The sequence below is a fragment of the Myotis davidii genome, unplaced genomic scaffold (genome assembly GCF_000327345.1).
Source record: "Myotis davidii unplaced genomic scaffold, ASM32734v1 scaffold72, whole genome shotgun sequence".
Taxonomy (NCBI): Eukaryota; Metazoa; Chordata; class Mammalia; order Chiroptera; family Vespertilionidae; genus Myotis; species Myotis davidii.
This window is the reverse complement of record NW_006284618.1, coordinates 7,101,041-7,113,154: the sequence shown is the minus strand read 5'-3', so window position 1 is coordinate 7,113,154 and position 12,114 is coordinate 7,101,041. Positions and strand designations below refer to the sequence as shown.

Genomic DNA, 12,114 nt, shown 5'->3' with positions numbered 1-12,114 from the left:
CCGCCCCTGCAGAACGGAAGATGGTCTCCTTCCGAGCGGACCTTCCCTGCAGCCCGGCCGCGCTCCTGCCCCGCATTAGACGGGCCCTCGGGGCTGGACCTTCCGCGGCCGGGGTCCGAGCATCCTCCCGATGGGCTCGCCTCGCCGCCCCGCCGCCCCGCCGCCCGGGCTGGAGCGGAAACCCCGCCCCCGGGGCGCCCACCTGTGGCGCCCAGTTCTGCTCGAGGGACCCACACACCTGGTGACTCTCCCACCGCTCGCGCCTGGCCTTTTACACCAGGCGCCTCGCCCCCTGCCCCGCTGTCCGGAGCCCCCACATTTGCATCCGCTGCCGCTCGTGCAGGGCCCCGGGGCCCGGCTGACAGCGGCTGTTTACGTTTCCTTTCCCTCTTGTTCGCTTGGATGAGTTGAAAGTTCTTCCGCCGCCGCCTGGAGGCAGGGCTCTTTGTTTCATGGGGAATAATTACAGTTATTTGATATTTAGGGTGTTCAGAGAATTAGTCAGACAATGTTAGCAAATTGTGGCGAAGAAGCGGTTAGATCGTGGGGGGCACGGCTCTGTAATTGCTGTCAGTTGTGGAGCAGAACCGCCTGGCTTCGCAGCTGGACTGGGTGTTGGGGTCAGTATTCGTGGAGCGCACACAGGCGCGGGCGGCCATTCTCTTCTCTTCTTGCTGCTCTGGCTGCAGCGTTGGCTCTCGCCGTCCTGGAAGGTGGTTGAACTTCCCGATGAGAGCAAGGGGGTGCTCAGAGTCCCTCAGCGAGGACAGGGGCAGCAGGGCTCCCGCAGAGCGGACACCGCCCTCCACTTCCTGAGAGCGCCCACGGGCGCGTTGTGCTTGGATTGTGGGTTTCGTGGCAGCTTATCGCCGTCCCTCCTTCTTGAAGTATTTGCACCGCCGTGGTGTGGGCTCTGGCGAGTGGACAAGAATGGGCCCAGTGGCTTGGGTTTGAGCGCGGCTCCGTCCCCTCCTAGTGTATCACCCTGGACATGTTTCTTCACCGCTGGGTGTCGGCTTCCTGGTGCATAAAATGATGGGATTAAGAGTACCTCTGCCCACAGGGTTGTTGTGAAGATTAAATGGATTTGTATGTGCAGATGAGGCACTGAGAATAGCGCCCACACAGTGGTAGCTGTCCTTAAATATTCGCTCTCATTCTTGCCATTGGGCACTGTGGCAGATATAATAATAAAGACCCCAACACTGACCTCTAAGACGTTGCTCTTTTGCCTGGCGGGCCGGGTGTGGCTCAGTTGGCTGAGTGAGCCCCCTGCGCCAGGAGGACGCGGGTTCCATTCCCGGTCAGGGCACATGCCCGGCTTGCAGACTCCATCTCCAGCATGGGGCGGGCAGGAGGCAGCCAATTCATGTTTCTCATCGGTGTTTCTCTTCCTCTCCCTTCCCCTCTCTGAAATCAATGAAAGCGTATTTTAAAAAATTAAATAAAAAGTTTATCTGATGTGGAAAGATCGGAACTGTACCCAACCAGCCTCACCTCATCCAGCTGTCGCACCGTGCTGTGGGTCCACCCCGGCCTGTGGCGCGGAGCAGGGAGAGGCTCCAGGGCCATCCGGAGAGATGGGCGCTCTGGAGCTGGGGGTGGGTCTGAGGCCGGGAGAGGAGTGGGGGAGTCCTGAAGCGAGGAGGGGCCGGGGCGTTCTGAGGAATTTGGGGCTCTGTCCTCTGGGCGGTGGAGAGCCTGGGAGGTGCAGAGTCATGGCTGTGACAGTTGGCTTGTCACCGCACTTGCATGGAGGGTGGAGAGTGCCAGGTCAGGCTATTTCGGCCCCTAACCAGGGATGCACAGAGAGGCGCCTGGAGGGAGCCTTTACAATGCAGGGACCGCATTTGACACCCGCCCTGTTACTCCCCGTGAGGCCAGGAGCAGGTGTCAGGTCAGGACTTACTTTCCACCGGGCCTGGGAGGCGGCGTTCAGCCCTCGGGCACACAGTCGGGCTGGTCCCAGCCCATGCCACCACCTCAGATCTTCCTGTTCTGGCGATTGGCGCTCCCCTGTTCATTTGGTTTAAACAACCCATCTGCCGGAACGGACCTCGCCAGCCGGTGGTTTCAGAACACTTCAGGCAGTTTCTGTTCGCTTCATCGTGCCTGGGACTGCCAGCCCCTCCAGCTGCCGGATGCATGTGGGTCTGGCTCGGCGCCCTGCCACGCACAGCCATCAGCACTCGTTCGCCAGTTAGTTGGCATCGGGGCTGAGAGAGCCTGGGGGCCAAACAGAAACCGTCCGCGTGATAAATGTAGACTCCGGTCAGGCCACCTGGGTTTGCATCCTCCCTGCCCCCACCCCCAGGACATGCCCACTCGTCCTTCCGTCCTTCCGTGCTCTGCTCTCCACCGTGGGGAGAACAGCACAGTAAGGGAGAGGGGATGTCCGGGGCTTAGAACAGCTCTTGGCACGTTGTTAGTAAACACTGACTAGTGGTCCGGGCAGAAGCCATCCCACCAACTCCTGGGTGGGCGTGTCTGCTCCCCACAGAGTTCTGATCCCAGCAGGTCCGTGGCCTCAGGGAAGATTCTTGCTCAATGGGAAGCGGGGCAGATGTGTTCAATGCGTGACAGGACAATAGGAGGCTTGACAGCGCTGAACGAATGTGTGGACAGATGTGCTTAGAGGAGTGGCTTAGGCCGGGTAAGTCAGCAGAGGGGTGGGGAGTCGGGGCCAAGGTGTGTCCGCCGAGCGGGAGGGAGGCGTGCGCTCTGAGAAACCATCAGCAGGAGAGCTGCGGGGATAGGCTGCGGGGATGGGACGCATGCAAGTGGCAGCGGCTGTCGCTGTAAGCGGTTAGGCCTGTGCTTGTCCCTGTAGCGCAACGCCCACAGCCCTGGGCTGAGCCTTTCCCTCACCCAGACACTGGCATTCAGAATGGTGTTGCCACCCTCCTTTCTCTCTGGTTCTCAGGAGACCAACCGCAACGATCTCTGGCCGCCCTAGATTCTCTCCCCTTCCTCTCAGCGTCTCTGCACTGGAAAACGAACATTTCACCTTCCAAAACTGAACGCTGAGTCTTCCTTTACTTATTGGTTTTAAATCTATTTTTATTGATTTCAGAGCGGGAGGGAGAGGGAGGGGGAGATAGAAACACCCATGATGAGAGAGAACCATGGATTGGCCGCCTCCTGCACGCCCCCCACGGGGGATGGAGCCGCAACCCGGGCCTGCGCCCTGATTGGGAATCGAACCCTGACCTCCTGGTTCCTAGGTCGACGCTCAACCACGGAGCCAGCCAGGCCCCTGTAATTGAATATAGGACATCTCAGAATTTTCTCCTTGTCAGAATACAGGCACCTTAAACGTTTACCAGGGGGAGTTAGAATGTTTAACTGCTGCAAAAGACAATTTGGGAACTTTTATTAGAATTTTGAATTCATGTTGCCCTTTGACAGAATTCTTCTTTCAGATTGTGTTCTGCAGATAGCTGCACAGGTGTGGAATGATGTAGGTCAAAAGCTAGTCATCAGGTTTTTGGTTATTTTCCCATTTTGTTAGCTTAACAACAAAAGGCTGAAGTGAGAAGCACCAGGCATTTGAGACGGGAAAGAATAGCTGTGCCAGAAGCACTGATTGAGGCAGAAAGGCCGGCAGGCCCCGGATCAGGAGTGTTTATGGGCCAGGGCGGGGCAGCTCACGGCTCCAGGAAGAGCCTGGAACGGTGTTAATGAGCCGAGGAAGGAATCCGGGTGTGAAGAAGCCAACAGTGATTGTCATTGCAAGTGAATCAGCCACTGAGGCGGTGGGGAGAAAGAAATTTCAGAAACAAAGTATCGACTGGTGAAGGGGAGCAACCTTTGCACCCCAATACATGCTTCTGTGGCATAGGGTTACTTTAGGCTGAGTGATTTGAGGAAACAGCAGGCGTGGGAGACGTTCTGAAAACCAAGGAGAAGACAACCTTTGTGAAGGTCGCTTGTGTTTGCAGGGGAGCCTGAGGGCGGTTCCCTCCCGGGCCAGGCCTGCCTCGCTGTGGCTGGAGAAGGCCTGCGCTCTGAGGGTGGGGAAGGGGCCACACAGAGCCCCGATGGACAGGCAGTCGCGGTGGGCAGGCTTGTCCGAGGCCGCAGCTTTCTTGACCGGGTCAGTCTTCACCTTCACTGAGCCTGCCTGTCATCTCTTTGCATCTAGAATAGCATGTCTTTGGAATGTGAGGGTCATTTCCTTTTCCCAGACCCCTCAGGGCACCATCTCCCACCAGAGCCCTTCTTTACTGTGTGCAGCCTTCTACCCGCCAGTGTTAACACAAGTCTGTGTCTATCGCTTTACTTTTCATACAGGCCCACAGCTTCCTTGCTCTCTCCTGCCCCCTCCCCTATCACCAGGTGATTTCGTGTAACCCGTATGTGTTCCCCTTTGATTCCGACGTGGAAATAAGTGGCAAATGGCCATTTTCCCCGAGCGTTTTCTCACTCCGTTGAGATTTTGCTTCCTGGCAGTTGACATCAGTTTGGCTCAGATAAACGCATAGAAATCCGAGCAGGTGACAGCCTGAGCTGTGTCCTGCGCTTCGCCTGGTCACGCCCATAGCTGGTGCTCCACCCCCACGTCTTCCTTCTTGTGTTTCAGGTGCCCTGTTGGTGAGGTACTCAGTGTTCTACCTCGTTTACAGGGTGTGGACATGCCATTAAACTGTAATTTGTTTTTCTCCCGCTAATCTGTCTCTTATCAACTTGCTTTCTGGGCCAGCCAGAAGAACTTAAACGGGTAGATGTGTGGCAGTGTAGTGAAAGTGGGGAGATCCCTGGGCACGTAGCAGGGAAACTGAGACAAGAAAATGGAATAAGACCAAACAGTCTGGGCTGCTTGCAGCCAGCTGGTGAATCACAAGACCTCATCCTCGCCAGCCCAGGACACCTGAGAACAGAAGGTTACGGCCGCTGCTGCCGAACCAAAGAATGTGCAGCTTAACCGCCCGGCCTGGGAAACAGAGCGAAGAGCCAGCTGTGCCATTTGTGCAGCTAAACCCCCGGACAGAGACCACGGGGGCGGCGTGGGGTGGAGGCGCGTTGGACAGGAAAGATAGCAGCTGGGGCGGGAGGCGGCGAAGGGGGCAGAAGGGGAGTTTATCTCACCCACAAAGAAGTCAGCTGCCTGAGGACTGGCCGGGCCAGATGGCCAGATGTGCGTGGGCGTGGGGCCTGAAACCTCTGCTTCCCCAGGCGTCCAGCAGGGGGGCTTGGAAAGCTCTCCGGGGCGGGGCGGGGGGAGAGGGGTGTAAAACCCAGTCACAGTCACGGCACACACAGCGCACGCACAGCCTGTCTGCAGGGAGGAGCCAGGAGCGCCCTTGGTGAGAAGCCGTGAGAGCTGGCACTCCAGGGGAAGCATCCTCGTGCGGAGCAGGACATTTCCTTGGGGGAAGTGTAGGTGCTCTCCCTTGGGGGTCAGCACCCCTTTGCTCCTGGGTCTGCTTTGCCTCTCGTGCTGTAAACATTCCTTGTGCTGACCGCAAGGAGAAGGTTGTGGCTAAGTTTGGCCAAAGTTAATGACTTTAGCAAAAGATTTACCAGAACCTTGGGCCGTCAGGGGATCTTGACCGTTTCCGTGCCGTGGGTGAGAGGCACGTGGCAGTGCAGCAGAGTATAGAGGCCTTTCCTCACCGTGTTTCAGGATGCAGAGATCTGTAGGCTTACAGAGGAAATAAATTGCGAGAAAGTTATTAAAGTATTTTAAATTGTAATATAACAATCGGTGCTTCTGAAATAAGACCCGGCCGCAGTTGAATGACTGCGGTGACTGTGAAGTAGTAACGAGCCCCAACAATGTCTCAGGGTCTGGGGACCCACTGCTCCGTGAGGTGGAAGCATCTGTCCTTTCTTCTGGCGACCGTCACGGCTCACTCTTCACCCGCGGGACTGGTGGCCTGCGCTCAGAAGGGAGAGGGCGGACGTGAAGGTGTGATCCTAACCCATCCAAGTCCCTGGACTTCGGTTCCGCCCACAGGCGTCCCCAGACCCCAGGCCCCAGGTTTGGCCACCAGTGTGTCTAGGAGCAACCACTCTGGCGGTTGATAGGAAACAGATGGGACGGAAGCTCTGAAAGGGCTGGGCGAGGCATACACCCCAGGTCCACTCAGGAGCCCTGCTGCTCTGCACAGACCATGAGGAGGTGCGGTGGGTGCTCCGTGCACAAGCACGTGCTGGCGGCCCCGAGCTGCACGGCTGCGGCCACCACGCAGGGCAGGGGCTCTCAAAAGTCACCATCGAGCCAGCAGCGTGGCTCAGGGTTCCAGTCCCCAGTAGGGGGCGTGCAGGAGGCGGCCGACCCAGGATTCTCTCTCGTCTCTGATGTTTCTCTCTCTCTCCCTCTCCCTTCCCCTCTGAAATCATAAAAACATTTTTTAAAGAATGGATTCCGCTGGCTCAGCATACAGCCCCTGTCTCTCCAGTGAGCACTTCCCCCTGCACTGTGTCCCCCCCGCCCCTTTCTGGCCCAGGTGTTCAGGTCCCAGCTCTGTCTCTGAACAAGGGGAGCTCCATGCGACTTTGCCTAAACTGGCTGCCTCCTCATTTCAACACAAAGCCAAGTGGAGCGGAGGAATGGAGACACTCTTCCTTCTGTGTGGCCAGCGCTTCTGTCCCCGTTCAACCGGAGCGGAATGCGCAGCACAGCCCGCAGCGATGGGCGCAGGGAACAGCCGTGGGTGCAGCGGGCGCTCCCTCCGGTTCTCCTTGTGTCAGTGGCTCCGCGGGTGTGGGTGTCACCAGAACCCGCAGGAGGGAGTTGCCGTGACGCAGGCGCTGCTTGGCCCTCCCCACGGCGCCCGGTGCGATCAGCAGCTGCTGGGAAGCTCCCAGCGGGCGGGTGCCAGGGCCCGAGGCAGCCTCTTCCTTGTTAGGGAAAAGGGAAGCAGGGGTTTCTGTCTAAACAGCTTTGTTCCCGAATAACTGCCCTACCATGCAGCTCAGTCACTGTAAGTGAATGATACAGTGATTTTCAGCCATTGACAGAGTTGTGCGCCCGCCCATCGCCCAGAGAGGCTGGGAGATGTGCCCCGCCCCAGCAGCCGCCTCCCTCCCTCCCTCTAATTTTCATGAATAGAATCACAATATGTGCACTTCTGTGCCAGCTGCCCTTCCTGGGCATGTTCTCAGGCTCAGGAAATGACTGATTCCTTGTCTCCTTTACTAAAATGCCGCAAAAGAACAGTGAAAAGGTATAATAAGTCTTTAAAATGGGATGGCCTCTTTTTTCAACAAAATTGTAGCAACTCATTGCTGAGTAGAATGGACACAGTGACAGGGAGTGCCCTAGCCTGGCAGGTCCCTGAGGTCACTCGCCGCTGGGACCGCGCCCGTCATGACGACTGGCCGCCAGGGACACCGTGGACCTGGCAGAAAGCCATCTCCGTCCACGGAGCCCTTTCTGGTGGGTCCTCGCTGGGCCCTTCCCATGGCTTCTCTCCTTGTCCTCCGGACACCGAGCGGATTCTCTGCACTTCACAGGGAGGGACCAGGATGGAGGTGCTAACGGAGGTCAGATATCCCTTGTCCAAGGTCACGGCCTTGTTGGATATGAGGTGCGAGGGTTCGAGGCCAGTGCTCTGACTCCAGAGCTGCTTTTCTCTTAAAAAAAAAAGTTTCTATTGATTTCAGAGAGGAAAGGAGGTGGGGAGAGAGATAGAAACACCAGTGATGAGAAGAACCATGGATGGCTGCCTCCTGCACGCCCCCCACTGGGGCTCGAGCCCGCAGCCCGGGCCTGTGCCCTGCCCTCCTGGTTCCTAGGCGGACGCTCCCCCGAGCCACGCCGCTGGCCAGAGCACCTTTTCTTCACCCTTTTTGTGCCGTGCTCTCCTCCCAATGAGAAGCCGAAGAAACAAAACAGGCCGTGGACGTAGCATGAGCTCCATCTAGAAAGTTCTCTTTCCTTGCAGGTAAAAGTTAATCATCTGGGAAATGTGTTCATTCGGAGCAGCTCGTTGCTGGCAAAGGAGTGATATCCCCGAAGCCAGTGTTTGCTTTTGTTCCCATGACCGTGAACAAGAAGTTGATGTTCTGACACTTCCCCTACCGTGTGTGTGTGTGTGTGTGTGTGTGTGTGCACCTGTGTGTGCATATATGTGTTCATGTGGGTGGTGTATGTTCCCTATCCATGTGTGTGGTGTGTGTATGTGTGTACACGTGTGCTGTGGGCTCCCTACTCAACGGGGACTGTTTTTACAGCTTAGACGAAACTTCCCAACCTGCCTGCCTGCTTGGAAGAGCCCTCCCCGGGCCCCCCGGGCCTCCCACTCCGAGGCTCTGCTCAGCCCGGCAGGCGGCGGGCTCCCCGGTGCCCCCCTGCAGACGCTCTCCGATGAGGAGCTGATGATCCAGAGCGCAGGTGAGCGGGCCCCTGGCCGGGTCGGGCTGCGGCATGAGGTCCAGGCACACGGGCGGATCTATGCACCTGTGTTTGTGAATGGAATTGTTTGACACTCATTTAAAATTCTTTTTGAAAAAAGTAATGCACGTCATAGCAACAGAGTAAAGACTTACGGTACTTTTTTTCCTACAGTTAAAAAATTTGCCCGGGAACAAGTTGCTCCTTTGGTCTCGACCATGGATGAAAATGCAAAAATGGAGAAATCAGTCATACAAGGACTGTTTCAGCAAGGGGTACACATGCATGTCTTCCATTTCCATCCCTGCAAACACCTCCCGGGTTAAAATGCTGGCCCGCTTTTAGATGATGTAGGGTCTGTGAGGATAGCATCTGAGCTCTGCAGGGAGCTACCGCCCCTGCCTCAGGCCCCGCCCTCGCTGCGTCCTCCCGGAGCCCAACCACTTCCATCTCCCTTTGAGGCTGTCCCTTCAGCCCAGCTCCTGTCCCCCAGCTTCAAACAGAAAGCCACCACCAGACGGCAGTGGAGGGGCCAGAGTGTCGGAGAGGAAGGGGGCGCGCTCGCCTGCCACTGTTTCCCGCGCCGGGTGGTGAACTACATGCACCTCCTTCCTCTTCCTGGAACAAGGACTTGCACCCGGGGAGCTGGGGGTCCTGGTCCGGGCCGGGCTGCTGAGCGGCTGCGGGTCCTGGGAAGCCCGGCCGCCGGTCCAGCTGTGTCCGCTATCGGGGTTTGCTGCTGTGGCTCAGAGGAGCCGCCCTGGAGGGTTGAGGAGTCAGGGGCAGCTCCTGGCTGGGGAGGGGGTGCTGAGTGCGAGCGGACGTTCCCACGAGCAGGTCCCCTTCAGTGTCCTCCTCCCAGTGACACCAGTGGGTAGGGCCGCCACCTGCAGGCCTGCGCGGTGAAGGTCGTGGGGTTGTTCGCGGCAGGCTCCTCGCGTCCTTCCCTGGTCTTCACAGCGCCTTCCCTGTGCTTCGCTCTCTAGGTCACAAACGGAAGCAGGTAGCGTAGCGTTTAGTTACGTCACCGTTTCAGATTTGTGCGGTCTGTGTCATATACATAAGTACAGTGAGGCGCTCATGCGAAATACAGGATTGAGAGGGCGTGGCCACAGCTTACCTCTGACTCTCCCACAGTTCATGGCCGTGGACATCGACCCCAAGTACGGAGGGACCGGGGCCTCCTTCTTCTCCCTGGTCCTGGTGGTGGAGGAGCTGGCCAAGGTGGACGCGTCCGTGGCGCTGATCTGCGACATCCAGAACACGGTGGTGAACGGGCTGGTGCGGAAGCACGGGACGGAGGAGCAGAAGGCGGCCTACCTGAGCCAGCTGGCCACGGCCAAGGTGAGGCCGCGGGGGGCGGGGCGGGGCTTTGTGCTCAGTCTGGGAGGACGTGCTGTGGGGAATGGCTGCTCCGGGCCGGAGAGCGGGCCCGCAAAGGCCCCTGGTGCGTTCACACCGCTAAACACACTCTGCCTGTCACCTGCCACTTGGAACCTGAGAGAACGGTCGAGTGGCGGTGGAGTTACTCTTTCTGACTCGATGGAGGGCTCCCGGCCATCGCGCTGTCCTCCTGGAGAAGCCGATTCACTTAAACCCAGCATTGGACGTGTGTGCTGGGCCCAGCCTGCCTGAGACGGGGTCGGGGAGACACTGCCGTCGGGCGCCGTCTCGCCCGGGAGCACACAGGTTGTGAGCGTGGCCGGCAGCTGAGCAGTGCTTGCTGCCAAGAGCGTGTCATGTGGAGTGTGACAGTGACTGGCGCGCGTGCCCCGCAGGTGGGGAGCTTCTGCCTGTCGGAGGCCGGGGCCGGCAGCGACTCGTTCGCCCTGAAGACCAGAGCCGAGAAGAAGGGGGGCCACTACGTCCTCAACGGGTCCAAGATGTGGATCAGCAGCGCCCGGGAGGCCGAGCTCTTCCTGGTGATGGCGAACGCGGACCCGGGCGCGGTCAGTTCCTGCACCCCGTCTGTCCTTTCTGTCCGTCCCGCGTCCTGGTCCCTAAGGCCTTGTCCTGGAGTCTCCCTCCTCGGCGCCCTCCTCCCTCGCAGCCCAGCCGCCTGGTGCTGTGCAGGTGTGCGCCCCGCGGGGCGGCCATCGTTGGTGTCATGTCATTTCTCATTCCCTGCTTAACGATGAGAAACCCAGGTACCTGGTCAGTACATTTAGTTTTAAGACTATTTTATTCAATTGGAAAATAGACATACAGCGAAGTAAATACATTTTAACTTTTGTCTTTTCTCGAATGTGACATTTAATTGAATTAAGTTTTAAGACTTTGAAGTCTTTAATGAAATGGAGTATGAAACGTGGAGTCCCCATGATCATGTGGTTCTGTAACTGGATCATGTAAAAGCCCCACTGGGTTCTGAGGAAGGAGGGGGGCGAGGCGCGTGAGTCTGAGCCCGGGCCCTCTGCTCCTCCGTGTCGCCTACCTGCTGCAGTGCCAGCCCGGCGGCCCTGAATGGTGGGAAGGAGGGATCTAATCAGCCGGGTGCTCACACCCCCTCCCCTAGGGGTACCGAGGCATCACCTGCTTCGTGGTCGACCGGGACACGGAGGGCTTCCACGTGGGGAAAGCCGAGAACAAGCTGGGCATCAGGGCCTCGTCCACCTGCCCGCTCACCCTCGAGGACGTCAAGGTGGGTGGAGCTCCGGCGCGTCGGCGTGTGAGCCAGCTCCGCGCGGATCACGGTGCAGGGAGGCGGCGACCGCTGGACCGGTGGGCCCGGACGAGGACGTGCTCAGGGCCATGATCGCTGTGCTCCCCGAGGGTTAGGCCAGAGGAAGCCTGGCTGCCCGGCAGCTCCTGAGTCAGGGATTGACCCATTTACCCACGTGATGCTGTGGCCAGGCTCAGGCAGGAGCCTGTGTGGGTGCAGCGCAGGCCACCAGGTGGGGGTGTTGCTCAGGGAGATGGGAAGCACCGGGCAGCGCCCCTCAGTTCTGAGTTGAGTCTTTTAAAATGAGGGTGGACTTTAGAGAGAGAGGCCGTGAGGGTGGACTTTAGAGAGAGAGGCCGTGAGGGTGGACTTTAGAGAGAGAGACTGGCCCGCAGGTGTCGGGGCCTCATGGCTACCTTTCTTCTTCCTGCTTTCTCTTCTCTTTCCCCATTTCCCGTCTCTCCTCACTGTCCTTATCCTAAAGCCAGTGCATGTGCATCTTTTGCTGCTTCTGGTGCAGCTTTTTGAAAATGATGCGTGAACATGGTCACCTCCCTCCTTCCCTCCTCTCCAGGCGCACACGCACGTGCACACACATGCATTCTCCTGGGTGACAGTCTCCACAGGACAGTTCCCGCCCGAGCGGCCACAGGGCGTCCGTGTTTCCTGCGACTCCCGTGTCGCTCACACTGGGCCATGCGGACAGGAGCTGGGGACGCCTCGTTCCTTCGTGCTGTTGAGGAGCCGTGAGCGTCTCCTGCCTCTGGACGCATTCGTCGCCAGCAGATGCCGGCGGGTTCTGGGCAGGGGCCGTCTCTCCCAGAGCCGTGCCGGGAGCCATTCACCGCGGGACACAGCTGGGGCCGAGCACTGTGCGGGGTCACGGCACACGCGTTGCAGTCGATGTGCATTAAAAGTAAAAAATCAGCCGGGCCGGCGAGGCTCAGTGGTTGAGCATTGACCCATGGACCGGGAGGTCACGGTTCGATTCCCGGTCAGGGCACAGGCCCAGAGGGGGGCGTCAGGAGGCAGCCAATCAATGACTCTCATCGTTAATGTTTCTGTTCCTCTGTCCCTCTCCCTTCCTCTCTCTGAAACCAACAAAAACATT

General features: G+C 58.4%; 1 protein-coding gene across 1 annotated transcript in view; it reads left to right on the top strand.

The window, feature by feature from the left end:
* The first annotated feature begins 8,112 nt into the window (after positions 1–8,112).
* Positions 8,113–12,114, top strand: part of ACADSB (acyl-CoA dehydrogenase, short/branched chain) — a 15,871-nt gene continuing 11,869 nt past the window's right edge. The window contains exons 1-5 of the mRNA XM_015557198.1: positions 8,113–8,341; positions 8,516–8,616; positions 9,479–9,685; positions 10,120–10,290; positions 10,857–10,982. Coding sequence (XP_015412684.1) covers positions 8,128–8,341; positions 8,516–8,616; positions 9,479–9,685; positions 10,120–10,290; positions 10,857–10,982 — 819 coding nt within the window. The 5' untranslated portion in view covers positions 8,113–8,127. The remainder of the gene's footprint in view (positions 8,342–8,515; positions 8,617–9,478; positions 9,686–10,119; positions 10,291–10,856; positions 10,983–12,114) is intronic.